At 41.9% G+C, this 13,169-nt stretch overlaps 1 protein-coding gene across 1 annotated transcript in view; it reads left to right on the forward strand.

Moving 5' to 3' along the window:
• The window catches only part of EPHB1 (EPH receptor B1), a 441,868-nt gene that overhangs the window by 173,228 nt on the left and 255,471 nt on the right, over positions 1-13,169 (forward strand). The window contains exon 3 of the mRNA XM_015407331.1: positions 3,962-4,643. Coding sequence (XP_015262817.1) covers positions 3,962-4,643 — 682 coding nt within the window. The remainder of the gene's footprint in view (positions 1-3,961; positions 4,644-13,169) is intronic.

Genomic DNA, 13,169 nt, shown 5'->3' on the forward strand with positions numbered 1-13,169 from the left:
ATAAATTTTATATAGTTACCCAAATATGCAGTGATGGCTGCTGTTAATGTGATTGTTATCACCCAGTGGAAGTAAACAATTCATTGGTGGCTAAATATACAGTCTTGTAGCTTCTGCTGCTGCTCAGCATCTTCTGCCAGAGCTGCAAGAGAGTGGTGAAATACTGGAGCAACCCTAGGTTGACTGTTTAAGTGGAGTAATAAGAACTTAAATTTTTCCAGAACCAACATGAGGCTGCAGATGTACAGCACTCTGTAGTATACACTAATCTCCTGCTGCCTTGCCACCACATTAACTTCAGTGGATATACATGACAGCCCAACATTTTACACTGTACAGTTCTGCTTACATATGTAATACTCTCATCTCCATAAAAATATTAAAATCCTTCCTGATAACGTGCTATGATACAACCATTAATTCATGCTTCAGTGGCACTGGAGCACCTTGGAATTATGCATCACATCCAGAGCAGCACTTAAAGGCTGCTGCATGAATAATGCTGTTGCAAACAATCAGCCTGTAAACAGAGAGCAATTTGAATGGCTTATAAATTGGACTGTGATACTCTAATGTTGTTGCAAGCCCAGAAACACTTTGTGCCTGCCTCTTAATTGCCACAGTAGCCAAAGCTACATTAATGCCCTTTCATTAATCTACCTGCATATCAGCACACTCTCTTATGTCAGTTTTGATGGATGTGCTGCTCATAAAAGTGAGGAATGGAGAGTCCTGCCTGGAGCAAGTTTTCTCATCTTCTTTTTCCCCATTCCCCAAACAACATGTGGACAGCAATTTATTTCCCTCTTTCCACTTCCTACACGTGATTGCATTGATGACCTTCCCTTTCACCCCAATTCAGGATTGCATAACACCTACTAAATAAGATCATTAGTTGAATCTTGTGATATTTGAAAGACATTGTGTTTTAGCATGTTAGCAGATGTAGGCAAGAAGGACACACCCTTTTGTTGGCATGGTACTTAATAGATAGGCATTTCACAGTCCTGTTTGAAATTAGTTTGTTGTAGTTTAAAACCCTTAAGGTAAGCGTTTTCCCCAAACAGCTATAACTTGCATAAAATAGGTAATACCTTTTTTCCTTTTGAAATATGCTGGTTTGGGTAACTTAACCTTAGTTTGTAGCTGCAAAACTAGAATACTTTAAAAACATAGATTTATGGTCACATAGTTTTTTATGGATGTGAACCCGATTTGTCAGAGATGTGTTATCGTCTTCTGGCAGATGTATACCATTTTCAATTAAAAAAAACACAGTTCACCATCTTCTCTTTATAATTATTCAGAAAACAGTTTGTGAACATTAAAAAACCAGCAAACAAATGTTAATATTTTTAAAACAGAGTGAGACAGCATGACACAGTAAATCTCATTAATTATCAAAACCATGCTGAGACAAAAAGGTTTTACTTGCCTTCACAAAGAGACTGAGGCAGAGATGCAACAAAATTCCCAAGGAGTGATTGTGGTGGACCAATTTTTTATGAACATATGAAGCTATCTTAAGAGATTTCCTAAGAAAAATTTAGAACTACATGTGGGTGATGAATTTTGGAGCTGGTAGCACTGTGGTGGACTTTCATGAATATTTAGCATATGCTTCTGGGTGAGTTTTGCAAATTGTGTGGTAGTGACTTATCTGATGTGGTGGTTGCTGTCAGGCCTGGCCCTGATGATTCCTCCATCTAGTGCAAGGGGGAGGGGAGCAGCAGTGGCCTGTGAGGCCAAAACAACCCTGGAAAGGGTCAGGCCCCTCCCCCTGCCTTTTACTGACTGAAAGCAAGGTTTGAAGGCTGGCGCTATTTTTGTGGTTGCTTAGTAACCCGCACAATAGCCATTGAGAACTCAGAGAGCATCTGTTTCTTAAAGCTATAGGTGCTACTTCTATCATTTTGAAGGTTAAGTCCCCAATGTATTTTTTCAGGTTTTTCTGCACACCTGGGTCTTTGTTTGTTCATGATCCCAGGCTCCAGAGTTAAGTATCCACAGATGGAGACATGTTGAGAATCTATTAAAATGATCCACCTCTGGAGCTAGATGGATCCGAATGGCTTTCTGAGAGCTCTAGGAAATTTACCTATTGATATGGCTGGTGCTTCTGTCAATGCCCTGGCTGAACTCTGGAATAAGGAATTTACCCTGGTAATTGACAAAAAGGGTTTCAACTACCTGTAACTGTTGTTCATTGAGTGGTCTTTTGTGCGGGCACACATTGGACCATGCATGCACAGGCCAGCTGTGGAGACAAAGATTCTGAAGCTTTCTAGTGCTTTCTAGATATATTGATGTCTAGTGCTTTCTAGATATATAGATATTGGTGAAACTACAGTAACTGTTGTCATGGATGGGTCACTCTATTTCATGGCCTTTTGGCCCTACTGTCTGCATTTTTTTCTGTGTCTGCATTCACACTTGTTTCTGTCTATATTTAGTCTTCCAAGGGAGGATTCCACTTCATGCATCTGATCAAGTGAAGTTGGTCCTGTCCATAAAATTTATGCTACAATAAATCTGTTCTTTAAAGTGCCTCAAGATGGTCTGCTTTTTGATTTTGCTCTTTTAATTAAACAAGTTGAGTTGTGCTTTGTCTAGCATGTGCCAGGGGTTGAATGTTGCACCAGACAATCTGTTGGTTATTTCAGTCAGTGATCTTCCAATTTATTTTGATTTCTTTAAACAAATATAAAAGACTACTGTGTTGCCACCTCCCATTTTCCCCTTCCATTTTCAAGTAGTGAACCCCTTGCTCCTCTTTTCTCCCTATTATTCATGCATATGCATTCAAACAGTGCACTCCTAACCAAAGTTACAATCTTATAAACTAGAGTTGCCAACCTGCAGGTGGTGGCTGGAGATCTCCCACTATTACAACTGATCTCCAGGCAACAGGGATCAGTTCATCTGGAGAAAATGTCAGCTTTGGAAGGTGGGCTCTATGGCATTATATTCCACAGAAGTCCCTCCCCACCCCAAACTCTGCCCTCTTCAGACTCCATCCCCAAAACTTCCAGGGTTCCTAACCTGCAGCTGGCAACTCTGTTCTAAGCCCATTGACTGCAGTGTATTTTGAAGGGCGTAACTCTCCTTAGGACAGCACCGAAAAACAATGCCCATCTCTTGAAAAGTGACTCCTATAAAGGCAGCTCCCTTTGTTGCAATATAATTTCTGTCTATCCTTCCTTGTTTGCCAAATAAACAGCAATTTGTAATTCTAAGTGAGGAGAATATTTTCCTGATTCAGAAGTATCGTTTCCTATGAAAACCATCTGCAATTTTGGGTTACAGCTCCTTCCTTTTGTTTAAGAAATAAATATCATATAATTTCAAAAGAATGATTGAATCATCAACTAGATTTCAGTAATTTGTATTGGAACATTTGGTAATTTAATTTAATTCTGGCTCACAGTTCTGGTTTGAAAAGATATCTTGCCAGCTCTGCATTCAAAAGAGTGTTTCTCAGGAAACTGCCAAATTTTAAAGAGGCTTTGCCAATTGAGGGGTTAAAACAGGTCAAGCTACCAGAAGAGCAGAAGGGTGTTGATTTTAATGATCACTGCACAGAATCTTGAGGGCATGAGATGATTCAGAGCTACATCAAGACACTGATTATCATATGAGTGCAAAACATACTTGTGTGTGTGTCACTTGGCTGGTCCCGAACAAGTATTTTGTGTATGTGTGAAACTGTGCCAAGAGCTTTGGTTTTATTTTTTGTTGGTTGATTCCATGCTTTTGAGCATTGTTACAGACCCTAGAATTAGAGATGTCTCTCACATTTGCAGAACTTGTAAAGTAGAACACACTGATTTTCCAAGTCTGTGTATCCTGCCAGTTTGCAGTGATTAATGACTCCATGGCTTAAAGTGTTTTTCCTGTGTTTCTTTATCTCCATCCTTTTTAATTGCTTGATTCCCCCCCCTTTCTTATTTGTTCCATACAGTGGGAAGAAGTCAGTGGCTATGATGAGAACCTCAACACAATCCGTACTTACCAGGTGTGCAATGTTTTTGAGCCCAACCAGAACAACTGGCTTCTCACCACTTTTATAAACCGACGGGGTGCACACCGCATTTACATAGAGATGCGCTTCACTGTGCGGGACTGTAGCAGCCTTCCCAATGTCCCTGGCTCTTGTAAGGAAACATTCAACCTGTACTATTATGAAACAGACTCTGTCATTGCCACCAAGAAGTCGGCCTTCTGGACAGAGGCCCCCTACCTCAAAGTGGACACTATTGCTGCAGATGAGAGTTTCTCTCAGGTGGACTTTGGTGGTAGACTGATGAAAGTGAACACAGAGGTGAGGAGCTTTGGACCTCTCAATCGCAATGGCTTTTACCTCGCCTTTCAGGATTATGGGGCATGCATGTCACTGCTGTCAGTAAGGGTTTTCTTTAAAAAATGCCCTAGTGTGGTGCAAAATTTTGCCATCTTCCCAGAGACTATGACAGGAGCAGAAAGCACCTCTCTGGTGATTGCACGAGGTACATGCATTCCCAATGCTGAGGAGGTGGATGTGCCAATTAAATTGTACTGCAATGGAGATGGGGAATGGATGGTTCCCATTGGCCGCTGTACCTGCAAGGCTGGATATGAGCCTGAGAACAACATGGTCTGCAAAGGTAAGATAATAATTTGCTCAAATGTTGTTTGGTGGTGACTGCCCTTTTTCACCCAAAGGACCGTTCAGAATTCCTCAGTATGGAACTGGACCAAGGTTGTTGTTTAAGGGCTGCCTTTAAACCAGTTTCTGCCAGTAACAAGTTTAGAATGCTGAACAATCATTAACACAAACACGGCCACTTTATGGATTATTTGGGGACCTACAAGTTTACATGTTCATCTCTGACAGCTGGAGCTCCAGCTTGTGACCTTGATATCTGTTCCTGTTGTGACAAGGATTGCTAAGACCTGGCTTCTAGTTGTATGTGCCTCACCCCCAAATCAGGCAGCCAATTGGGATCTTCCTTAACAAATGAATACAGAGAATAGATGAAGTATTCTGAGCAGTGACTATGATTTTCTTATGCTTGCTCTATGCTTGAATCCACTAAATGTATTTTGCCTGAGATTATGACTTCAGTGTAACAGTGCTAAAGCAGAAAATCCCATTTGTTATATCGTTATCCCATGGTGAAGTTTCTGATAAGGCCATCAATAGCTTCAGCAAATTGTAATTCTTTTGCCTGCATTCATGGATGATTCATGACTTATTGTGAAGCATCTGTAGTGAACACACAATTGTGATTGGTCAGTACAGTAGGTCATGTTTGCAGAATGGTTGTAGCTTAATTTATACTTCTTTTTCATTTTTGCTTGAGAAATAATTTGGAGGACCCACTTTATTAGCATCATATTTGTGAAAGAGCTTTTGGGGAAGAGAATGGAAGCATTACTGTATTTGTATGTACCAATACTTTCTGGATCTATAGGGCTCGAACATGGTCCTTGGCCGGACCTATCCAGGGCTGAAATCACTCAGTCACCATTTTGCTATGTTTCATGAACCTCACAAGGTCAGACTTAGAATGACCCATATTGGACTGATCCACTGACACTGTTGTGGCATATGAACATCCTGTTTTCAGGAAGGCTCTCCTGGCTCTTTGATATGCACAGCAGGATTGTGAAGAACTTGGTTAATCATTCTATAAGTATTCTTATGGTCTTTTGTTTCTTGCTCAGTGAAAATACAAAGAGAGCCCATTTTCCCCTCTCTCTAAATCTGGAGCCCAGATAATAGGCCTGTGGATTGTAGTGAACTTTCCTTGATAAATGGTGTGTACTTTAGATAAACTAAAATCAGTGATGATACATTGCTGTTCTGAATGGAATGGCTTTGCCACGTTGCATGCATTGAACCCTGGATGCTGTTTAGAGAGTTGTCTTCTCCAGACTATATAAGCAACCAAGAAGGATAAATACTAAGTACTAAAAGTAGAAAAAAGTAGATATGCTTTCCTCCATTGGTGGCACTGCCAAGAAACTGCTCTACAGCGTTAGGCAGGCTGTAAAACATGGAATGCACAAGAAAAATTTCAACATCTTAGTAAAATCATGGGACTTGGCTTCTGCAGGTGCAATGCCACCCAATAGGGAGTTCTCATTGAGAAATGAGGTGTAATGTGTATGAGTACAACTATATTTCACAAAGTCATCACTACAGATGCACAGGAACATACAAATAGCAGCACATCCTTGGATGCCCACCCAAGAGAGCATATTCTGAATACTTATCGCAGGGACACTTGAACTAAAACCCTGAGAGAACCGCTTAGTAAATATTTCAAGAAATAGCCAAAGATATGTGGTTTTTTAAATAGAACATACTAAGTAGAAAGCTAATTTACCTTATTTTCTCATTCACAGTTCAAACATCTCTGTAAAGTAAATCCTGAAAATACTGTCTAATGTCCATAAATAAGCTTCGCTTTAAATGTGTTTTTAATGCTATTTAGTTGTTATATATAGGTCCCGGTCACATGCGCGAGATAATGCGCGGGGGAAGCGAGGCTATCTAACCTGGAGGAAATTGACCCGCAGGTGCGCGATCACACAGTTCTTGCTGTTTGACAGCCATACTTTTGATGTATTCCTAAATTTAAATGTAATCTTATCTCTTACATGCCAATAAAGGGTTGTCTGTCTGTCTGTCACACAGTTCTTTGAAGCTGCGGGCATAGCCCGCCACTGCATGATCAGACGCAATTGCGGGTGAGTTGGTTGGGGTTTTTTTGCTGTTTGTTTTCAATTCGCTTAAACGGAGGATCAATTAATCACATCTCCACACTGAGGGCTTCCTACGGCAGTATGCGATGATGCGCATACTGAGAAGGGGGAAAAAACAACGGCATGGAGTTGGGATGGCCTGATCAGACCATGCCAACGCCATGAGAGCGCGCTGGAATGATCACACAGGGGAAAGTCCGTCTATGGCCTGTAGCAACCTGTTTGATACTGGACTTTCCCTGGTATTTTTTAACTCCGCTTCTTTGGCAGAGCGAGACGGGTTGCCGACGGGTGCGGGACACTTGCCAGATGTTCCCGTGTGATCGTGCCCTTAAAATCTGCCCAGCATTCATGCCTATCGTGCGGCTAATTCTGTGTGTGATTGGGACCATAGGTTTGTTAAAATGCAAATAGTACTGTGTCCAGTTTGGGGTACAGCAGTTTGAGACAGATGTGGATAAATTGGCATTGGTTCAGAGGAGGGTCACAAGGAAAAGGTTGAAGGAACTGTATATGCATAGCTTGAAGAACAGAAGATGGAGGGGGAGGGTCTTCAAAGCATTCTCCTCATACCTGGCTGTTGCTTACAAAAAAAACAAAGATTAGTTCTCCACTGCTGCAGAGGGCAAGACTAGAGTTAATGGGTTCAAGTTAGATCTCAATAAACCTCTGGTAGAAGCTCCCTAACAATAAGCAGTTTGACACTGGAATTAGGCATGTATGGGAGACGTAAGGTGTCCCTTGCTAATAGTCTCCAAGCAAAGACTGAATGGCAAATATTGGGGACTGCCTAGCTTTGGATTTCCTGCATTAATCAGGAAGGCCTCCTTCAACTCCTTGATTCTACAAAATTATATTGGAGGCACTTGAATCTAAAGCTAGCTATGTTACACACTGCTTTCTTAACAGAGTAAAGCTTGAGTTCATAAGGGCCACCACCACAGAAAGAACTGAATATGCCTACTGACATTTTCTGGCTATATGTCCAGGGTAGCTGAAAATCACAAGGGCCTCTTTGTGAGCCTCCTTTGTGGCAACCTTTTTGTGAAATTGTAATGATTCAGGAATTGCCTTGTCAATCAGAACCCAGAGCCCTTCCAGTTTGAGCATAGTGACGGATCCCACAGTAAATCTCCTCTAGCAGAAGACATCTGTCTCTGGGAAACAGGGCTTTCTTGTTTCATCTCTCCCACTGCAGCCTTAAATGGTTTCTGAAATGGTGCTCCTGCAGACAGCCCCCCCCCCCGGGAAAAAGCATGAAGCGGCTTTGGAGGTCTAGAGCAGAAAGAGGGAATCAGCAAAAATTGTCTTCCTTCTGTTAGCACAAATTCTCCACAGGATCCAAGGCTTTGCCTCCAACAGCAATCAACCAGGTGTCCCTGGGAAGCTCATACAACAGGTCTGAATGGAGATATCCATTCCTTATTAATTGTGCCCCATATCTGGTGATCAAAAAGCCGAACAGATTATATTTACGTAGAACTTCAAATTTTCTAAAGATGGGATATTTCTCCCGATTGCGGAGGTTCAAATTGCCCTTAACAAAAGTATTCCTATCTGATTTTAGAAGAAAATGGAAGCTGTTTTATACTGCAGAAGCATCAGCCGTGCTTTATTAGTATTTAATAATTGAAGTGCAAGATCCCTGGCAAGATAAAGTGCAGTGAATAAAAACCAGTAAAATAATAGTGACAACTCTCTCTATATCCTATGCAATGTAAAATGGCCATAAAAGACATAAGAGATAATTGATTGCCACATCATACTCACCATCTAGTGGCATCATGAGCAGGTGCTGAATTAAATTGAAAGCAAATTATAATATACAAAGATTAAATACGAATAATCAAGAGGAGCAAAACTTGAGGAAGAGATAAAGTATAGAAGGATTCTGAATGTAAAGCCTCAGTGCTTAAAATTGACCTTAATCAGTCCCCGTAGGCCTAGAACAAAATGTTTCAAGCCTCCCCAGCCCTAGCAAAGTCCAATTGGCAGTTCTCTGTATTTCTGGCATGATGCTGTGATGCATAGCTAGAAGCATGGGGAAAACTGGTACCATTTTTTCAAGGACACTCTCATGCTAAGTAGCTTCCAACCATGAACTGGTCATGTATCCACCTTTGATGGCCATGTTGACAGGTAGGATGTTGATGTGGAGAGAAACCCTCCCTCTGTCTCAATGCACAGAATTGAATGGCAAAATGAAAACCAGAAGGTGGATTCTGGAATAACTTCTGGTGCTCACACAAGGGCTGTATGAAATGATCCTAAGAAATTATAGGAAAGTTACCTTGGTATGAGATCTGCTTCATAAATGTATGTCAAGATGTCAAGAAAATGTGCTTTCCCACGTGCATACATACACTGCACATAGCCACAGAACTGAATGTCCTTGTGACATGTAAGTATATTGCGTATGTTCTAAAATGGGCCTTGAAATGCAAATGTTGCATTTTTAGTATTAATATGGGCCTACTGAAAATGTTTCTTATGACATGGCCCTCAGTTTCTTGTGTCAATCATTGACATTCTATATCCTTTGGTAAACTTTCTCACAATATTTCCCCTGGAAATGTTATATTGTGGGCTAACTTTTCTCATGAAATGATTTTTTAAAATCCCATTTAATCCTCTCAATGGCAAATGATGCAATAGAAACTGACCTCTTAGCCTTACCTGAAAGAAAAAAAGGACTGAGGATCATGCAGGGATCCTGCTTTAATATTTCTGGGTAGGTGCCCACGTGTTGCCCCCTTGATTGCTAATACTGACAATCCACAGAATGGAAAAGAGCTTCGAGATCTTCTGTACTGAACTGATTAGAAGAGGAGGAGAACTGGCACCTTGGAGGATGGGGCAAATTCACCAGGGGCAGATGATGATCAGGATTCTAGCAGGAACAGGACCTGGAATGGATAGGCTAAGTGGGTGGTAATGGTATTGGCATGCAAGCTATTGGAACTCAAGCTAAATTTAAATGATACAGTTCACCGAGTTCTCAATTGTGAAGTCTGGTATGAATACCTGCAGTGCGTGTTGCTTGTTGAAAACATTCATTGATGTTGCATAGTGTACAGGCCCGTAGCCAGAAAATTTTCAGTAGGGGGACAAAGACCGGGAGCAGGGAGTTTAATTAGATCACCACTAATTAGATTAACAACTTATCTAATTAGTGGTTTTGAAGAAAGCTCTCAGAAGGGAAGAAGCCACTGAGGCTGTAAGAGAAAGAAGAGCCTATGGAGTTGGGGAGATGGTCTCAAGCCATTCCGTTTCCCAGCTTGCAGGAGATGCAACAGAAGATTGCTGGCAAGGCTGCAAAATGTCTTCCCAGTTTGACTTTCTTACACCGTATTATGGAAGACTCCCAAATTCTCCTCTCAGAAATCAAGAGCCACGTGAGTGAGCAAACACAGTAACTGGGCAGGGCAGGGGTGATCAAGGCTGTGGGCGAGCTTGGCAGAGGATGGCCCACCCCGGTGCCTCACTGTGCCTGCACCAGCCCGCCAGAGCAGGAGGAGATGAATGGCCAGCCCGGCGGGCACTCACAGTCTTCTGCAGCTGCTGTGGCCTCCTGCCACCCTGCTGGGGGACTTGTCTACTGCTGCAGGACTGCGCCTTGGCCCCTCGTGGGGGCCAGAGCTTTCGTTCAGGTAGGTGGGGGCAGCTCTGGACTGGGACTGGACTGCCCATGAGGAAGGTGCCCTTAGCTGGCATCCCCCAGGGGGCTGTGAGGGCAGCAGGGGAGGAGCTCACTGCTGGCGTCATTGCCCCATTCAGGCTCTCTCCCACTTCCTTGGAACCAGACCCAACTCGTTGAAAACAAGGGAACCTGGACCCAACTCATTAGAAATCATACACTGAGCTCAGTTCTCAGTCCTCCCTCCATCCCTGCACAGTGGATTCCATTGACATTATGCACCCTACATCCCTTTCCTGCTGCAGTAAAATTTACCTTACTTACTAGTAGTGGACGATGGACACACATTCAGTAGTTCCACCCAACACGGGATGACTTTCTTATTCAGCCGACAATGACTTAGGAGTCATTCCAAAAAGTCTGGTGCATTACTTTTAAAAAACATTTTTAAAAGAGAAATCATTTCAGTTTACAAACACAAAAATAAAACATAAACTACAATCAACTACAGTCATCTAGATCAACTACAATCAACTACAGTCATCTAGATCATACATAACACCTAGACGATCATCTACAATCATCTTCAACTACTATCATCTGCAATATCTAGATCACATACAAAACTTAAATGATAATAACTTATATCATACAATTATCAAACAAATCATATATTTATTGAGAATTTACATATACTCCCAATTTTTCACTTCCATTTAAATATCTTTACCTTTTCCAACTATTTTCATATTTAATAATTTATTATTACAAACATATATTGCCGAATAAAAAATCTGGTAAAAAGTCTGGTACATACTTGGTTTCTAGATCGTATGAAGGTGGGAAGCTCAAATTTAGATGGGAAAATTTCAGCCTGGTAGTATGAACTAATCCATGGCTCTCAGCTCTTTAGTAGGTTATAATCTCTGGATAACTATTTAAAATGTTGTTATACTGTTTCTATTGCATAATTTTAAATTGTGTAATCTGCCTTGAATCTCAGCAGGGAATGCAGAGTATCAGTGAACTAAAGGAATGTACCCCCCCCCATTTTATCTTCACAACAACCCTGTGAGGTAGGTTAGGCTGTGAATGAGTGACTGGCCCATGGTCCACCCAGTAAGCTTCCATGGCAGAGATGGGATTTGAACCTGAGTCTCTCAGATCCTAGTCTGACACTCCAACTGCTACACAAAGCTGCACTGTTAGTGTAAACCTGAGCGATTTTCACATGCCTCTTCAGAAGGCTGTGCATTTCCCTTTCCTAGTTTCAAATCCATTGTGCCTACAGCCCTGCCTTGATTATTTGTTAATGCTAAGGAACAGGGGCTGCAGCAAAGGAAAATCAAGCAGCAGATCATGCTCTTGAAGGAGGCCATGCAACAGCTGCCACACAAACACAAAACTCTCCAAAGTGATGTTTGTGATTTCCTGGCTTCAAAGGGCTTATGCAGGGCTGCGTTGGCTAGCTGGGCCTCTTTCATCTTTCTCATTATATCCTGAGCAAAGCTGCAGGAATCAGAACAAGCCTTGATTGGTTCTGATTTAAATGGAACTCCGGGAACGACACTCTGATTCTTTCTCTTAATTGGAACTTTTCTCTCTCTTGTTTTGGACTTTGCCATGCGTGCTGTCAATTTGATACTGCCTGCTGGAATCCTCAGAGGGGTTGGATTATAAATATGGAAATTATGTGCTTTCTTCTTTTCTGTCACTGCTTTCTTTTTATTAAAATTGCCCAAATTTTACTCTGTGCCTACTAGCTTTACTTACATTTTCTATACTCTGAAACTGCATTTCAGTTTAAAGGGATCAGTCCAAAGTTTCTAGAAAGCAAGGTAATGAGAATTTGAGAGCGTTGAACCTGGTGATATTCGTATAGTGCTGAAAGCAGCTTGCAGATAGAAGAGAAGTGGAGAAAAGATTGGATTTATACCCTGCCCTTCCCTTGGAATCTCAAAGTGTTTTACAATCTCCTTTCCCTTCCCCGCCCCACAACAAACACCCTGTGAGGTAGGTGGGGCTGAGAGAGCTCTTTTGAGGACTGCTCTTGAGAGAACAGCTTTGAGAGAACTTGTGACTGACTCAAGGTCACACCAGCAGCTGCATGTGGAGGAGTGGTGAATCAAACCCAGTTCTCCCAGATTAGAGTCCACGCACTTAACCACTACACCAAAATGGCTCTCTTACAATAAGATAACAATATCTTACCTGATACTATCTGAATTGTATTATCAATACATTAGGGTTGCCAGCCCCTAGGTCCCAGCAGGGGATCCCCCGGTTTCGGGGGATTCTCCCCACCATGGACCAGCTGGCCAGCATGGGAAACCTGAATAGGGACGCAATGATGTCACCTGGAAGTGACATCATCATGTTGGGGGGAGTTGTGGACATCACGTGGGGGATGCTCCGGTTTTTAGGCAAATGCTATAGTTTAAGCCCAACGCTATAGTTTAAGCCCAACCAGAGTGTCCCCCATGTGATGTCCCCATCATTGCATCAAGGATGTTGCACAACATCCATGCCATTCCCCAGAACACCCTCCCAATCCCCCTGCTGGAGCAATCCTAAATACATCTAATTCTCAACATGGCAAATCTGTAGATACTTAAATACAAATATTGGAGCCATGAATAGACAAGACGGGTCTTTCTACAAACCTGAGAAAAAAGCTCCAGGCTTGCAGAAAAAACTGAAATAAAAAATACACTGGGGAGTTAACCTCCACACACACAAATAACAGAAGTAGTGCCTGTAGCTTTAAGGAACAAATGCCCTC

This window comes from Gekko japonicus, unplaced genomic scaffold, assembly GCF_001447785.1.
Source record: "Gekko japonicus isolate JY-2015 unplaced genomic scaffold, Gekko_japonicus_V1.1 scaffold235, whole genome shotgun sequence".
NCBI lineage: Eukaryota > Metazoa > Chordata > Lepidosauria > Squamata > Gekkonidae > Gekko > Gekko japonicus.